The 14014-nt window shown below is 35.9% G+C and overlaps 3 protein-coding genes across 4 annotated transcripts; 2 read left to right on the top strand and 1 right to left on the bottom strand.

Moving 5' to 3' along the window:
* Window positions 1–1063: 1063 nt before the first annotated feature.
* LOC125196199 (glycine--tRNA ligase, mitochondrial 1-like) lies at window positions 1064–5759 on the bottom strand. Its single transcript, XM_048094616.1, has 9 exons — window positions 5548–5759; window positions 4525–4907; window positions 4292–4409; window positions 3534–3728; window positions 3221–3445; window positions 3068–3127; window positions 2679–2759; window positions 2146–2551; window positions 1064–1494 (listed from the first exon to the last, which is right to left on the bottom strand). The coding sequence occupies exons 1-9, from the start codon at window positions 5725–5727 to the stop codon at window positions 1277–1279; spliced, it is 1866 nt and encodes a 621-aa protein (XP_047950573.1). The 5' UTR covers window positions 5728–5759; the 3' UTR covers window positions 1064–1276.
* Window positions 5760–6234: 475 nt separating this feature from the next.
* Window positions 6235–9268, top strand: LOC125196843. Its single transcript, XM_048095502.1, has 4 exons — window positions 6235–6458; window positions 6545–6670; window positions 7872–8483; window positions 8733–9268. Exons 1-4 carry the CDS (start codon window positions 6306–6308, stop codon window positions 8964–8966), a joined length of 1125 nt encoding a protein of 374 aa, XP_047951459.1. The 5' UTR covers window positions 6235–6305; the 3' UTR covers window positions 8967–9268.
* A 2250-nt stretch (window positions 9269–11518) lies between these two features.
* Window positions 11519–13872, top strand: LOC125192128 (mitochondrial import inner membrane translocase subunit PAM16 like 1-like). 2 transcript variants are annotated; one of them, XM_048089597.1, is made up of 5 exons: window positions 11519–11577; window positions 12241–12292; window positions 12874–12961; window positions 13314–13444; window positions 13555–13872. In XM_048089597.1, exons 2-5 carry the CDS (start codon window positions 12290–12292, stop codon window positions 13684–13686), a joined length of 354 nt encoding a protein of 117 aa, XP_047945554.1. In that variant the 5' UTR covers window positions 11519–11577; window positions 12241–12289; the 3' UTR covers window positions 13687–13872. The 2 variants fall into 2 exon arrangements, with proteins under 2 accessions (XP_047945554.1, XP_047945553.1); XM_048089596.1 differs by having other exon boundaries at window positions 11524–11648.
* Window positions 13873–14014: the final 142 nt, after the last annotated feature.

The raw sequence follows: 14014 nt of genomic DNA, 5'->3' as shown, positions 1-14014 counted from the left end.
ATGAATGGAATACAGGATTAGCTTTTGGAGGTTAGAATTCAAAACCACATCCGATCAGTGGGCAAATGGGCTGATCTCTACCACACCCTTCTTGTGTGTTTCACAGTGTTTTCTTCATTATCCGTGAGCAAATTATTCAAAAAATTTCTATTTTTATGTGTAGATATTTATGTAATAGTATTACGTAATTCCACTATTTTCTTGATAAGTGTTGTCTTAATCTTCGTTCCCCCCCAACTTTGTCATTTAACTATTAAGAATAGTAGGGTTTTTGAAGAAAAGGGTGGTGGGGATATGGGATAGAAGACGAGTCTCTGTCCTCTGTTATCTACATGAACAAATTCAACATAATTTTCTTGTCAATCTTCATTTAATTTCATTATATGTGTATGTAATGTTTTGTATTGAGCAACGAGAATTAGGCCTATATTTTGAAGTTTGATTAAATATATTGTGACAAAGATAAAAAGATAAAAAAGATGAAGATAAGTTAAAAAAAACTCCTAGGCCAGGACATTACACGTGAACAGCTCCTCTTTTTCACCAAATTAGGAATCCAAGTTGGAGTCAGCAGACTAAAATCTGCAAATGGTTGTTAGGCTGTTAGCCTGCTATATTCCTCAATTCCCTAGGCATACTAAAACTGGTTTTTGTTCATGCCTGCCATTTTATTCATATTATTGCAAGACCAAATCTTTGCGGAGTTGAGCCACTGCGTTCGCGTATGCGGCCGTTCGCGTTCACAGCACCATTGCGATGCAGGAATGAAAAGGGTGGCACTGCAGCATTTCTGGCCACGGGTGAAAGTTAAGCGACCTGGGAGCTTCGCTGCTGGAATGCAGCCTTATTGCACCTGGGCATCCGCAATTCAAATTTAATTTTAATCTACTTTTTCTGATTGCTCCACATTTATAAGTTTTTTTTAATTTTTTGTATAATTCTACCAATATATACTGTATACCCTCTCACTTCTACAGGAGAACGATCGGTATCATTATCATAGCATCTAAAATTATTACTACTACAATAATTTGATCAAATAAAGAATTTATCAACACAGGTCTTAACAGCAATCAAGCCAGCAGCAATGTCTTGTAGAGTAGAGTTGAATAACAATGATAATACAAAATCTGGATAGGAACATAAGAAAACAAAATTGTCAAAGGAAAAACGTCACCAAGTTGTTCTTAACGACAAGTCAGCCTAGATGCACATAAATTTCAGTAAGAGAAGATAATTTTACCAACACCATATTGTAAGGTGGTCAAGACTAAACTCAGGATAAATGAGAGGGGTATTTCCACAATACATCCGGCCATGTGCTCACACCATCAGTTACCTCTTTCATCAGAGATGCCACCTTATCGACATCTACACGAATTTGCTGCTTGCTATCTCTTTCACGCACAGTCACCGAGGTTGTAGAATCAACTGTGATGGCAAAAGGAACTCCAAGTTCATCAGTCCTTGCGTATCTTTTTCCAATAGAGGTACCTGCACAGTAAGACTTACATTAAAAGCTAGAAACTACATGCCAGATCAAGCTCCCAATAGTTCCAAAATAACTACTCCCTCCAATTCACCATAGTTGAGGCTTTCTTTTGGGCACGGAGATTAAGGAATGAAGAGAGAATAAATTAAAAGAAATTAAATGTGTATATTTGTGCCATAAAGATAAATGACTCTGCTACATTGGGACAACTAAAAAGGAATACGACTCAACTGCAATGGGACAAGTGAAGTGTATATTTTTCAGATCATTGAGCATGCTTGAACAAGATTTGGTTCAAACTGATACAACCAATATATCAATGGTAAAAGCCAAGTTAGGCCAACTTGTTCTCATTTAAATATAGCTCACATAACAAAGCAAGTTGAACTTCCAGGAGAAAGGCAAATAGAGGCCAAAAGCCTGATTACATCATGAGATTATATCACAAAGTGAGCTAAATGGTGGGAGCTAATTCATTCTACACCTATATGTTTACAAAGGTATTTGCCTGAACAGATGGAAGAAAAGGGATATAATATAAGACAAAAAACGTCATACACAGGGATTAGTGTATCCATACTTTTACTATTTTACAGATAAACATATAAACAGATTTACGGCAATTGGTAAATGTCATATACCATGGTGCTTACCTGTAATATCAATCTTGTAAGAAATCCCAACGGCAGTCAATGACCTGGCAATGCTTCTGGCAACTTCCTCATATTGTTGGTTTTGGACAAGGGGAAAAACTGTACATTTGATTGGAGCTACCAATGGAGGGAAGCGGAAGACATTCAGCTGTTCATCCCCATCTTTACTAGACCTCGTATAAAAAGAATGTTCATAGAGACAGTATATGATTCTCCCAATGCCAAAAGATGGTTCAATCACAGACGGTGTAAAAGTTCTCTGGTGTTCTTTTTTAATTTCTTTGGAGATAGACACCATGTTTTTCTTTATAGTCACAACTTTGTCGAGAGTACAAACACGAAACTCAGCCTCTAATTTTTCTTCCAAAGTTGCTTTTAACTCCATAGCTTCCTTTTCTTCCATAGCCTAATCAGAAGTAGCAAATGAGCGATTTTTTACGAAACAGTTAAAACCTCATAAACAATGGACTTCTACCAGTAACTTCATAGGGGAATGTAAAACATGATAACTAAAAGGATGAACCAGTATTTACCAGTAATGCTTCAACCACCATCTTTTGGTTTCCCTTGAAAGCAAGACCTAGGTCCTTCTTAACTGGAGTTATGACAAGTTTCTGAAGATAAACCAAAAGAAATTAGAGAGCATAATGAAAAAACACTAAAAAGACATAATCGACAGAGTCAAGGAAATAGATCAGCAAGGTCGCAATCCTGCTATGCCAGGAGGGTAACACCCAAGTGATAAAAATTTGAAAAGAAGTGTACTAATGAATCTCTACTCAGACTACTTAACATCTTGAAAGAGCATTTACATAAATATTATGCCATCAATATACTAGAATCCTGATTTCAGTCATTTAGGGTATGCTCAGAGTGATGTAATAAACTAGGCAAGGAGCATAAGAGAAGACAGAGTAGAGACCTCCACTTCTCTAGGTTCAGCATACTTCTCATGTGCCACTAGTTCTACACCGCTTTTATCCTGCAAAAACAAAGGTGGAGCACTTAAATATAACACGTCAAAGATTTAAATTTAAAATATCCAATGTAGACAACCAAATTGACGAACTCATACAGTGTGAGCATGTAAATCATATGCTGATCTATCAGCAATACCAACACACTCGATCCATCCATAAGAGCATTCAATTTCAGCATCCCAACAATCAGCAGCATAATGTGCCATCTCATTTGCCAGATGTTGGCGGAAACGCAGGCGTTTATTATCAATTCCAAGTAAGGTGAGAAACAAGTATACTCTCCCTATAAAATATCCGAGTGTTTGATTATTGACAATACCCTGAGCATAGAGGATGAGAAGTTCATATCAGAAAAGGGAAAATTATCCAATATGGTAGAGATTAAAAAATAAAATGGGAGGCATGGACCTGAGAAACTGCTTCACCAATTACGATTCTCCTTGCTTGCCGTCCAGATACCTGGTCTTCTCTTGGGAACATCAAAAATTCCAAATTTGAAACTTCAGAAAATTTAGGGTGGGACTTATCATCAGGATCCACAAAGTGCTCAATCTCAGCCAGCGTAAATTCACGAACCCTTAAGAGACCTTGACGTGGAGAAATCTGCAGACCAAAGAAGTAATGTCAAGCATTAATCCCATGCTATGACACAGATACAACAGATATCATGTGCAGACTATGAACCACAAGAAGCTTGCGGACATGAAGAGAATATGGTGTAACATGTAAAGCGCAAATAGGCATTTAAAATTTGTATGCTCGAATAGAATTAAAAATTCCCCATACAAACTATACTCAAAAGCTTATTATCATCGGTTCTGCCCTTCCTGCTGGGAACTTCTTAAAATATCTAAACTCCAGTTCGAGTACAATTGTATAAAGAGATCCATTGTTAGAACACTTCAAAAACTTGTACACACATGCTGCCACACAGACCCACCCAGCTAGACAAATATGTACTACTAGACAACTACACAACAATAACTTAAGTATAAAGTGTCAGATTAAAATGTGACATTATATTAACAGCCATCTCTGAGACGTGTTTCCAGTGGATGCACTACTCTCCAACTATCAATATATACAAGCAACTTACAATCATGTTTATCATTATGTGAAACTACACAGCACGTAAAGCAAATAATTATTTTTTAAAATGTACAAACCTCATTCCGAAAAGCTTGACCAATTTGTGCAGCTGCAAAAGGAAGCTTGTTGCCATTGTAGTAATACAAGTCCTTAAAGTTCACAAAAATACCTTGAGCTGTTTCAGGACGCATGTATCTGCATCAACTGTGAGCATTAAAACACCAAAGTATAAGGGAAACAGCCAGGAGATCTTGTTTCCACTGCCTAGAGGTCTTTTGTAATTAAAAAAGTAAATATACTGTATTCTCACCCAGTGCTTGCCCCAGATGGCCCAATTGATGTCTGAAACATTAGGTTAAAAGGATAGGGGTCAGAGAGATGGTTTTTTGTATCTGGAGCAGTGATGCCATATTCTTTAATCTTTGCACCAAGTTCTTCAGAAGAGAGATCATCCAGCATGGCAAGTACATGCCTCAGTTCAGCTACCTTCTCTTCGGTCAGCCTAGGATCTCTCTCAAGCTTCTCTTTGCAATAATCCTTAAGCAAATGATCTGCTCGGTAACAAGCTCCAGTCTTTTCATCCTTGACCATAAGGTCAGTGAACTTGTCAACATGGCCAGACGCCTTCAGCACAGCCTCCGGGGTAACACACGGGCAATCAACTTCCAGCATGTTCTCTTCTAGAACAAAGTGCTGAAACATTGATAAGCAAAATCAAGGGCTGGACAAGGAAACTTGGTGTAATAACAAATTGACTGGAAAGTGAAAGTACACAGCAATATACAGTATATAGTACAGGTAATAAAAAATTAAAAAATAGCAACTCGATAAAAAATCTGTACAGTATAGAATAAATTTCTAGCGATAGCAATTCAATACAGCAGGCACACCCGAATAATTTGGAACATATACACACAAACTGAACTGTAACATCTTGAGAAGCGTGTGCTTCTCAAATCGCAATGCAACATTAAGTTATCAAGGAGTAATATGACTGTACAGTGTACACTCTACCTACAACTGATAGTGAAGAAGTACCAAAGAATTTTATGGGAGTACTAAACTCAGTAGCAGCAAAATCTAAGCGTCGTCGAGCATAAACCATCATATTAACCCATAACCAAAATCAATTGCCATAACCATAATCCCACGGGACCAAAACCAGAAGCACCAGCAATCCAGCATACCATCCAACAATAAAATTAAAAAATGTTACAAACAATTGAAGCAAGTACCTAGAAATTAGACTAAAAATCAGGAAGAAAAGATAATGCATTTTCCAAAATCCAATAATAACCCTAGCAATAAGAGAAGTGAAGTGAAATCCGCCGACCTGACGCCAGAAAGCGAGGACATTGGCCTTGACGGCGCAACCAGGGGGGCCGTAATCGTAAAGACCTGCTACGCCGCGGTAGATCTTGAAGGAAGGGATGAAGAACAGCCGCCGTTCGAGCGCGTTGAGAACGAGGTGGCGGAAAGCCTCTCGCCTCTGAGCTTCTTGCGCGGCGTCCATTGTATTTGTGATACTCAAAGTAGAAGTCTTTGGATTCAATTTCAAACCAAAAGCCCTCAAATATAGTCTCTCACTGGATTATCGCTAATTTCGTTATAGCCCCTAAAGTTTTATAAATATCTATTCAGTATCATATTCCTCTATTCGCCAATAAATATAGGAGTACTTAATCTACTATAATCGTAAAACTAATGTGAAGTGATAATAAATCATCACATAAATGATTTGTGATCGAGTTTAGGAGTATTACAATTGTGATACTCCATTCGTTTTAAGAGTAAGATTTAGTTGATTTAGTTGTGGTACGAGTTTTAAGAAATAGTTGGAATGTGTAAAAATTGAAGTGAGTTAGTGGAAAGTGTCATCTTTTTAATTTTTTTTGTATATTTAGAATTGTGTTTTATTTTTTATGTAAATAGTTGCATTTAGATGTAAATTTGATAAATAATGGGAATAAATTTTATGTTCAAATTCTATAAATGTGAGTATTTCCCAATTTTACCGTTAAATAAATGAAAACATAAGCTCCTTTATCGAGATCACGCATCCTTCATTTCCCCGCCAAATAGAATGCCACAATGAATCGCCGCAGAGCCACTAGCTCCACCGGCGCTCCGTCGCCGTCGCTCAAAGATGCGCAATCGAAGCTCTTGCGTGTCGTCTGGCACCACGAGCAGCTCAAAGTCTCATTCGAACAGCTCCGATCTCAGATTCGAGCTGGTTTGCTTGAGGTCCAGTTAAACCCTCGATTAATTATGTGAGCTCTTCCACACTTTGTTTGCTCATTATTCTGAAAGTCATTTTATGGTTTCGGAAGGCGGATGATGTGTTCGTGTCGCTGGCTCTTCAGCTAATGAAGCTGGTAGGACTGAAGACGACTGAGATGGCTGAAGAGAGGAGATTTAGCACGATCGTGTCCTCTTTTGACAGTTCACAACCGCAGGTAATTAGCGTAAAATATAAATCTATCTACCGATTCACATTTCGTTTTTGTGCGCGAACACGATATCTTGTCATCATAATTTGCTCGAATGATAAACACATCATGATGCAGACTGTGCAGGTTTAGACACGGAGAAAGGTTCAGATCCATGTGTGTGAATTTAAAGTGCTTCTTTTTGTTGGTTTTACTCAATTTGTGGTCCTTAATTTAGTATTTGTGCATGTTAAAGTTTTGAAGATATTTGAGTAAATTGGACTGAGAGCCGTTTATGCTTTTCTCATGGACGAACATAAAACATTATTTTCCATAGCGAGGGGATTCATGATTAGATGCAAGATTACCATTCAAGTAAATGGAATATCTATAGTTGTGTATGGAAAAACTACAAAAGACTTAGATCCTTGCTTGAACATTTTAGGCAACGTTTTTTAGATGTGTAAGTGTTAAAAATTGGAAGAAGATCATATATATGGAAGTTGTCATGCTAAATGAGAGCCTGATTATCTATAGAATTTACATGGAATCTAGCTGAAATAGCTTGCACATAAGAAAAAGTTAGCCATTGCTGTATATATGGATCCTTATAAAATACTAAGTAACATTCTTTGGATTTTTATAATGGTGAATGCGACTATCTGAGTAAGGCAGAAGAGGAGAGTTGAGAAGATTATTTGGTTGAATTAAGTGTCTGCAAGATCTGCCTGTTGAGCAATTTGTGTTGATTGTTCTGAGACTAACTATATACAGTATTTTACTTTGGTTCTACTGATATAATGTTTTGCAGGTCAACTGATACCAAGTTACAGAAGTTTTTTTGTAGTACTATCACTTAATGAAAACTGAAAATTTCTGGAACTTAAACTAGATAAATCTCAACATGAAGTGTTGGGCTGCAATAGGGTGATATTTCCACTTTAACCTATGTACTTAATGTTTCAAAGTTCAGACCCCTGCAGGCTGCAGTAAGCTCCTGGGCCCCAATATCATGTAGCACGGGAAAATACTGTGTAGTGACTAGTGAAGCATTAATATAAGGCTCTGCTGAGGTGCAACATAATGGGTTCCAGTTATTGCATATCTTACCTCATAGCTTGAAGTTTTGAATGTGTTTATGTATCAACTAACCACTTCAGTAATTATCTCTGTTTCTCATTGTTGTATTCCATTTTCAGCACTTGTAGTTGTTTTTGTTTAAGTGCAGCCAGAAGACTATATGGAAAAAGCCATGAAAGCTGGAAATGAGCTGATGGAGAGACAGAAGCTACAGATAATTCATATCATTGGCATTCTTCAAAATATCGAAAATCAGGTCAATTCAAGCAGAAAAAGCATCGTTAAGGACCTTGCCGAGTGTCAATCGTTCATAAGCAAGCTCTTCCGCAAAGCTTCTTCAGTTGTTTCTTCGGCACATCAGTCTGGCAGCAGCAATGACCTAGCTCAAGTGACGCAAAAGGTTCTCAAATATACATTTAATCAAGTAGGAGTCGCCATTGGATCAGTGGAGGTTGGAGTAGAAGACATGATTACTGGACTGGCTGACAAAATGTGCAATCCAATGTGTCAGTATGTCCGTGGTCTTAAGGCTGAAATGAAGACTGGAGCATGCACATATTCACTGGAGACTGTTAAGGAGATGCATGAAGTAATGCAGGTCAGGAGACTTGAGTTGGAGGAAGCAAAAAGTCAGACTAGATACGCAGAACAAAGCAGGATTGAGGCATTGAGCATGTTAACGCAATCAGAAGAAACAGGCAAGAAGCTGATGATGTCCTTGAGATTGCTATCAGATGATAGGACTGGACTGGAACAAGAGGTAAATGTTTTTCTTTGATTTGTTTTTTCTGATCAATTCAGTTGGAAAAATAGTTGCAGCTAAAGAGAAAATCTATCCAAGTCCAAATGAGTATGATGAATTCAGAACATAGCAAAATCTACCACATTGTTTTTTCTACTTAAAAATGCATCAACTGCTGACATTGTGGTGGTTGTATTTTCATTTTGTCGTGGTTGTTGTCTGCTGCTGCTGCTAACATAGTTTCTTTTCCCTCTGAATGACCCGAAGGCGGTAAAAGTGAGAGAAGATCAGGCTAAAGACGACTGCTTAATGTGGGAATTACTGAGGCAGAAAAGCCAGTCCCCATCAGACAGTCCTCTGGGACCAAATGTGCTTCAAGGGATAGGAACAAGCAGCAGTAGACTTCCTTCGAAAAGGGTGAACTCCATGCTCATTCCGAGTTACAGGGCTCCTAAACGTCCTCAGATAAAGAGGACGATTCATCCATTAACACCAAGATGATCTTAAGTTCATCCCCTTCAGCAACAACTCAAAATGTTCCAGCTTACAAACGCGTAACTCACTCATCAACACGAACCGATTCTTGCAGATAAGTAGGCATTTGGCAAGCTTTTGCACAACCCACCAAATCAGAGTGTTGTGAGGTTCTTATATTGCACTTGTTCTTAACTTCTTATCGTTGCCGGTGGTCTGGGATATTGTCTGAATATGTGTTTTTGTTGGCTGTTCAGTCTGAATTATTGTTTAAATGTTTAGATCTGAAACAGAGGTAATCATCAGTATTATTTCTCTTGGACCCCTTAGTAAGCAGTACATCATTTTATGAGGATGAGCATATTTTATCCCCAAAACCCCAAAATACACTATGGCTGATACTGGTATATAGTAGTAGAAACTCGTAATCCTTATCTTGGGGATAAGCACCATATACAAAATTTGGTTTGTCATTGTTACAAATTACTCCCTCCCTCCCAGATAATTCGATCCAGTATTCCATTTCGGACCGTTCCCACATAATTTGTCTCACTTCACTTTTACCATTTTTGGTAGTGGACCCCATATTCCACTAACCTATCCTACTCACATTTTCTTAAAACTAATATTTTAATAGTAGGATCCACACCCCATCAACTTTTTCAACTCACTTCCATTAGATTTCTTAAAATCCGTGTCAAGTCAAAGTGTCCCAAATTATCTGGGACGGAGGGAGTAAGTTTTATCTAGGGCCCATTTGCTATATAATATGATAGGCATGATATGTTTGGAATTCCTTCTCAAATTTTTTAATTCTTCCTCAATTTACATATTCATAACGGATGATGAGATGATCTACCAATTAATTTTAGGGCTCGTTTGGTAGCTATGTCATGTTTCGACTAGACATGATACCATTATGATAGTAATCATAGTTTCGATTAGTTAATTTATATATATTGGGTGTTTAGTAGATTAAGATAATTGTGAGTTATCTTATTGTAGTGTTTGGTACAATAAGTCACAAGTAAGGATTAAAATTATGATTGTCAAAATTATCCTCATTAGTTTAAGTTAATTACTAAACTATCATCATTTTACCCTAATTATTCCTATAAAATCGTTTTGTTTAAAATTAACATCTTTTCAAGCTAAACTCCTTACCAAAATTAGCATCTTTATATCAAAAAACTTATATTTATTTTGGTATTCTATTTTTGTGAGCATTAATAATTTTGGACAAATTTTATGAATAATCAATTATTATTTTGGACAAATTCTATATGAAAATATTTTATCAAGTACCAAATTTTATATGTTCAATTTTTTTGAAGTTTAAAGCGTTTGTGGATTGAACAAACATCGTATATTTATGTTCAAAACAAAAGCAATTGCCTTCAAGTATTACGTAATTATAAGTATAATATAATATAATATAATGTAAATAAAGTAATATAATGAGAATATAATACGATTTAATGTAAAGTAATATAATGAGAACATAAAGTAATATAATGAGAATATTATAATATTATATAATGTAAATAAAATAACAAAGTAATATAATTAGAACTACAAATTGACATCAACAAAATTCTTAATATGATTTAATAGGAAAATGACGTCCTTCAATACAACAACTAAGTAAAATTGATGGGTTAGAAATTTTGATGGGTAAAATTGTATTTTGCTAACTTAACTAGGCTTCAATGATAAATAACATAGGATTTTGGGTAGTTACAAATATGACTAAAACATAAGATTTTCAGTGGGCTTTGTGCGGGCCGGAAATAAAACACGGGCTACTATGTTTGGTAACATAACTACCAAACACACAAATAAACCCAGATTAATCTCTTATCTAGGCGAAACATAGCTACCAAACGGCCCCTTAAAATATTATATACTCTCACTATCTACTCGTTTTCATGAAAAGAGGTACAATTTCATCTACAAATCCATATTAATGAGGGTATATAAAACGAGAAAAATACCCTTTTCAGGAAAGTACCCGTTTACCATTAATTGTCCAATTTGAGATCAAAGTGAGTTTCAAAAAAATATGAAGAAATGTGCGTCAAAATGTTAGTGAAATATTAAATTCATTTTATATGCTAACTGTAAAATTAATTGAAATTAATGAATGAAATTTGAGATGTATGAATCAAATATAATAATAATAAAATGAAATATATAATGATATACATTTTGAAATGGCAAAATGAAATATTTGAAGACGAAGTAATTTTTTCAAGAAGCAAATAGGGTAATAATTTAATTGATAGAATCCTGAGGTGAATTTACTTATTACAAGTGAAATATGAATCATTTCCAAAGTAGTAAATATTACAAGTATTTGATATGGAAACGATAAGTGCAAGCTGAAATTATTAATTTGGTATGTCATTTCACTCTTTATTTATTTATCTCCTTCAAATCAGTTAAAATTAAGGTATAGGAGAGCAAAATTACAAACAGAATTTAAATGGTCTAAAATAGTCTTCAAGATAAAAAAAATAGTAAAAAATTCGGAAACAATATAAAGGCACCTCAAAAAATTAAATCATTTCCAAGTTGAGCCTATTTATATGTAAAACAGATTTCTGGGTTTCTTCCGCAGCTCTCAGACGAAAAGAAGGTTACCTTCGAGAATCCTAATCACGAACATCTTCCTCTTCTTGTGCTTTCATTTCTCTTACAATTTTTAAGGTGCGGTTTCCGTATATTGGATTAATTGCAGCTCTTTTTTCCCTTTTTCTCTTAATGTTGGTATTGCTTCTTATTCTAATATATTCCCCCTTAATTTTTTCATAAGAAATCGCAAAAAGAATTGATTGTTTGTTATTCGATCAATTGAGTTTCATTGGTATGCGTATGTTTCCTTTTGTTTCGTCATAGGAAATGGTGGTTTTTGCTTCTTCTTTTCTTGTTCGGTACTGTTATGTTTTCTTGTGCAAATTTTATTCTTTTGGGTGTCTAGTTATACTGCTCCCCTTTCGCCTTGACGATTATGTTGAACGGCGTTATCTGATTATAGATATGATCTCTGTCAAGAAGATGGATTCTTGGAGAGCTCCGAAGATATATGGTGTTTGAAGGGATTAGATTATGCAAATTTGAATTGAGAAAAAAGGAATGTGGATGTATTTAAGGGTGCACCTCATTAATGTACTTACCACTGATTTAGGTTTTTAATTTAGTGGTGGATTATGTTCTTTGGTGGAAAATTTAGGTTTGAATTGGATCTTACTTGGGTTTAAATTTAAATTGTTGAATCTAATTGATTCACGTTTTGATGTAGGTTATCTGGAGTTGATAAATTGATCGGTGATCGTGTATTCCCTGTAGCCATGGTATGTACCTTCTGGTCCTAATCTGGTTTTTATCTCAAGCAAGGCTAGGAAGAATACCAGAAAGAAGATTAAAATAGCCCATCTGGCTATGATACATAAATGAGAAAAAATGGGAATCTTAAATTTTCTGCATGCATAGGTTCTGTACAATGTCTTAGAATGATCTTTTCTTGCTCAAATAAATGGAAAAGGATCTTGAAGTGCCCCTCTTAAACTTGCCAGGATCAGGGAGTGGGCTAATTGATTAATTGTATTCTCATTCTAACTGTGAAGTTAAGTTTTCACCACTTCAATTTCACATGTAGTTGCTTAAATATATTGTTGGAAAATTCTATCTGATGCTCGTCTCCCCTTTCTGGTTTACGGTTATTGTGTGTTATGTGATTAGTTTCTAGTTCCTAGAGCCTTAAATTCTATAAACCATCCAGAAGCTTGAATCACAACATTATATCCCATTGGACACTGTCGTAGTTGGCTCACATACTCAAACTTGTTAATATATTCCGTCATCTGCTATGATATTGAAAAGTATTTGTATTCTTAATTTATATTGCAAATTAATGCTCGGTTTGGGACTGCAGGCTGCTAGGATTCTTGCTAACTTGATTGTGATGGGCTCTGGAATAATGATTCGAGCATTTGCTCAAGCGTATCGCCAGGCACTTGCAAGTAAGTTTTTTTTGGTTACTACATTTTCAACTTTTGGGAGGATTACACAAACTATTTTACAAAAGTACCTGATCATGATTAATTCCTACTGTTAGTACCGAATTTGACTAATATTTTAGTAGAAAGATGTAAAACATGGTATATAGATGTCAACAATTTTAAAGATGTTGAAATGTGTGCCAATAGTGTTGATGATTACAGAAAAGTATTTTAGTGCTTGTGCATGGAGTTGCAATTTTCTTGTGAGTCCAACAAAATGAATTAAAGTTCATGCATTTTACGCATTGACAATTAGAAAGTAAATGGATTTCTCTCAATCATCTCTGACACTATCATCCCATATGTATTGCAGATGCCTCAAAGACTGGTGCTGCGCAAGAAGCAGTACAAACTATGAAAAGAGGTAGTAAAATGATGACTGAATCGGAGGCTAGGCAGATACTTGGTGTCACTGAGGATACACCATGGGAAGAGATTGTGAAGGTTTCTCCTTTCTCGAATTCCATTTTTTCTAATCCCTTGTCTATTTAGATAAAAAGTTGAGTTTTCATAGTATATGGTATGACATTAAAAATCTCTCTTAATTTTCTCAGAGGTATGACAAGTTGTTTGAGAGGAATACTCAGAGTGGCAGTTTCTATCTCCAATCGAAGGTTGTTAGAGCGAAAGAATGTCTGGAAAGTATTGAGAAACCAAAGCAGGAGCAGCAGCAGAACCCGAGTTAAAGCATTGCTTCCTAGTTCGTGAGAAATTGCTCTTCCTGAGTCATTAACTATAGCTAGTTGTCTCGTTTTTTTCTCTTGTTGCCATTTAACGTCTGGAATATGGGGATGTGGTTCAAAAAAAATCTCAAATATTAGTTGAGCACCCTATCAACTGTTTTGCAAGCGTTCAGGCTTGAATTTTTTTTACTACTATTGTTTTTGGATGTATTTACAGTGAATAAGTCAGGCAAATTACAATGTGAAAATAGCGTCCACATTCTTATCTCTTCTCTTAAAAGGATGCCTTTCTCCTTTAGAGAAGTCCAACGCTTGGATATTAGCCGGTAAT

The sequence above is a fragment of the Salvia hispanica genome, chromosome 6, assembly GCF_023119035.1.
Source record: "Salvia hispanica cultivar TCC Black 2014 chromosome 6, UniMelb_Shisp_WGS_1.0, whole genome shotgun sequence".
NCBI classification, from domain to species: domain Eukaryota; kingdom Viridiplantae; phylum Streptophyta; class Magnoliopsida; order Lamiales; family Lamiaceae; genus Salvia; species Salvia hispanica.
This window is presented reverse-complemented; position numbering and strand designations above follow the sequence as displayed.

Bases quoted from the DNA above. Each gene is read 5' to 3' on its own strand.
- LOC125196199 (XM_048094616.1), bottom strand. From the start codon at position 5,727: ATGGACGCCGCGCAAGAAGCTCAGAGGCGAGAGGCTTTCCGCCACCTC. The intron at 4,908-5,547 runs GTCGGCGGATTT...TCAATGTTTCAG, and splicing joins TCCTCGCTTTCTGGCGTCAG to CACTTTGTTCTAGAAGAGAA. The intron at 4,410-4,524 runs GTGAGAATACAG...CAGTTGATGCAG, and splicing joins CCATCTGGGGCAAGCACTGG to ATACATGCGTCCTGAAACAG.
- LOC125192128 (XM_048089597.1), top strand. The intron at 12,962-13,313 runs GTAAGTTTTTTT...TATGTATTGCAG, and splicing joins GTATCGCCAGGCACTTGCAA to ATGCCTCAAAGACTGGTGCT. The intron at 13,445-13,554 runs GTTTCTCCTTTC...TAATTTTCTCAG, and splicing joins CATGGGAAGAGATTGTGAAG to AGGTATGACAAGTTGTTTGA.
- LOC125196843 (XM_048095502.1), top strand. From the start codon at position 6,306: ATGAATCGCCGCAGAGCCACTAGCTCCACCGGCGCTCCGTCGCCGTCG. The intron at 6,459-6,544 runs GTCCAGTTAAAC...TGGTTTCGGAAG, and splicing joins TTCGAGCTGGTTTGCTTGAG to GCGGATGATGTGTTCGTGTC. The intron at 6,671-7,871 runs GTAATTAGCGTA...GTTTAAGTGCAG, and splicing joins TTGACAGTTCACAACCGCAG to CCAGAAGACTATATGGAAAA.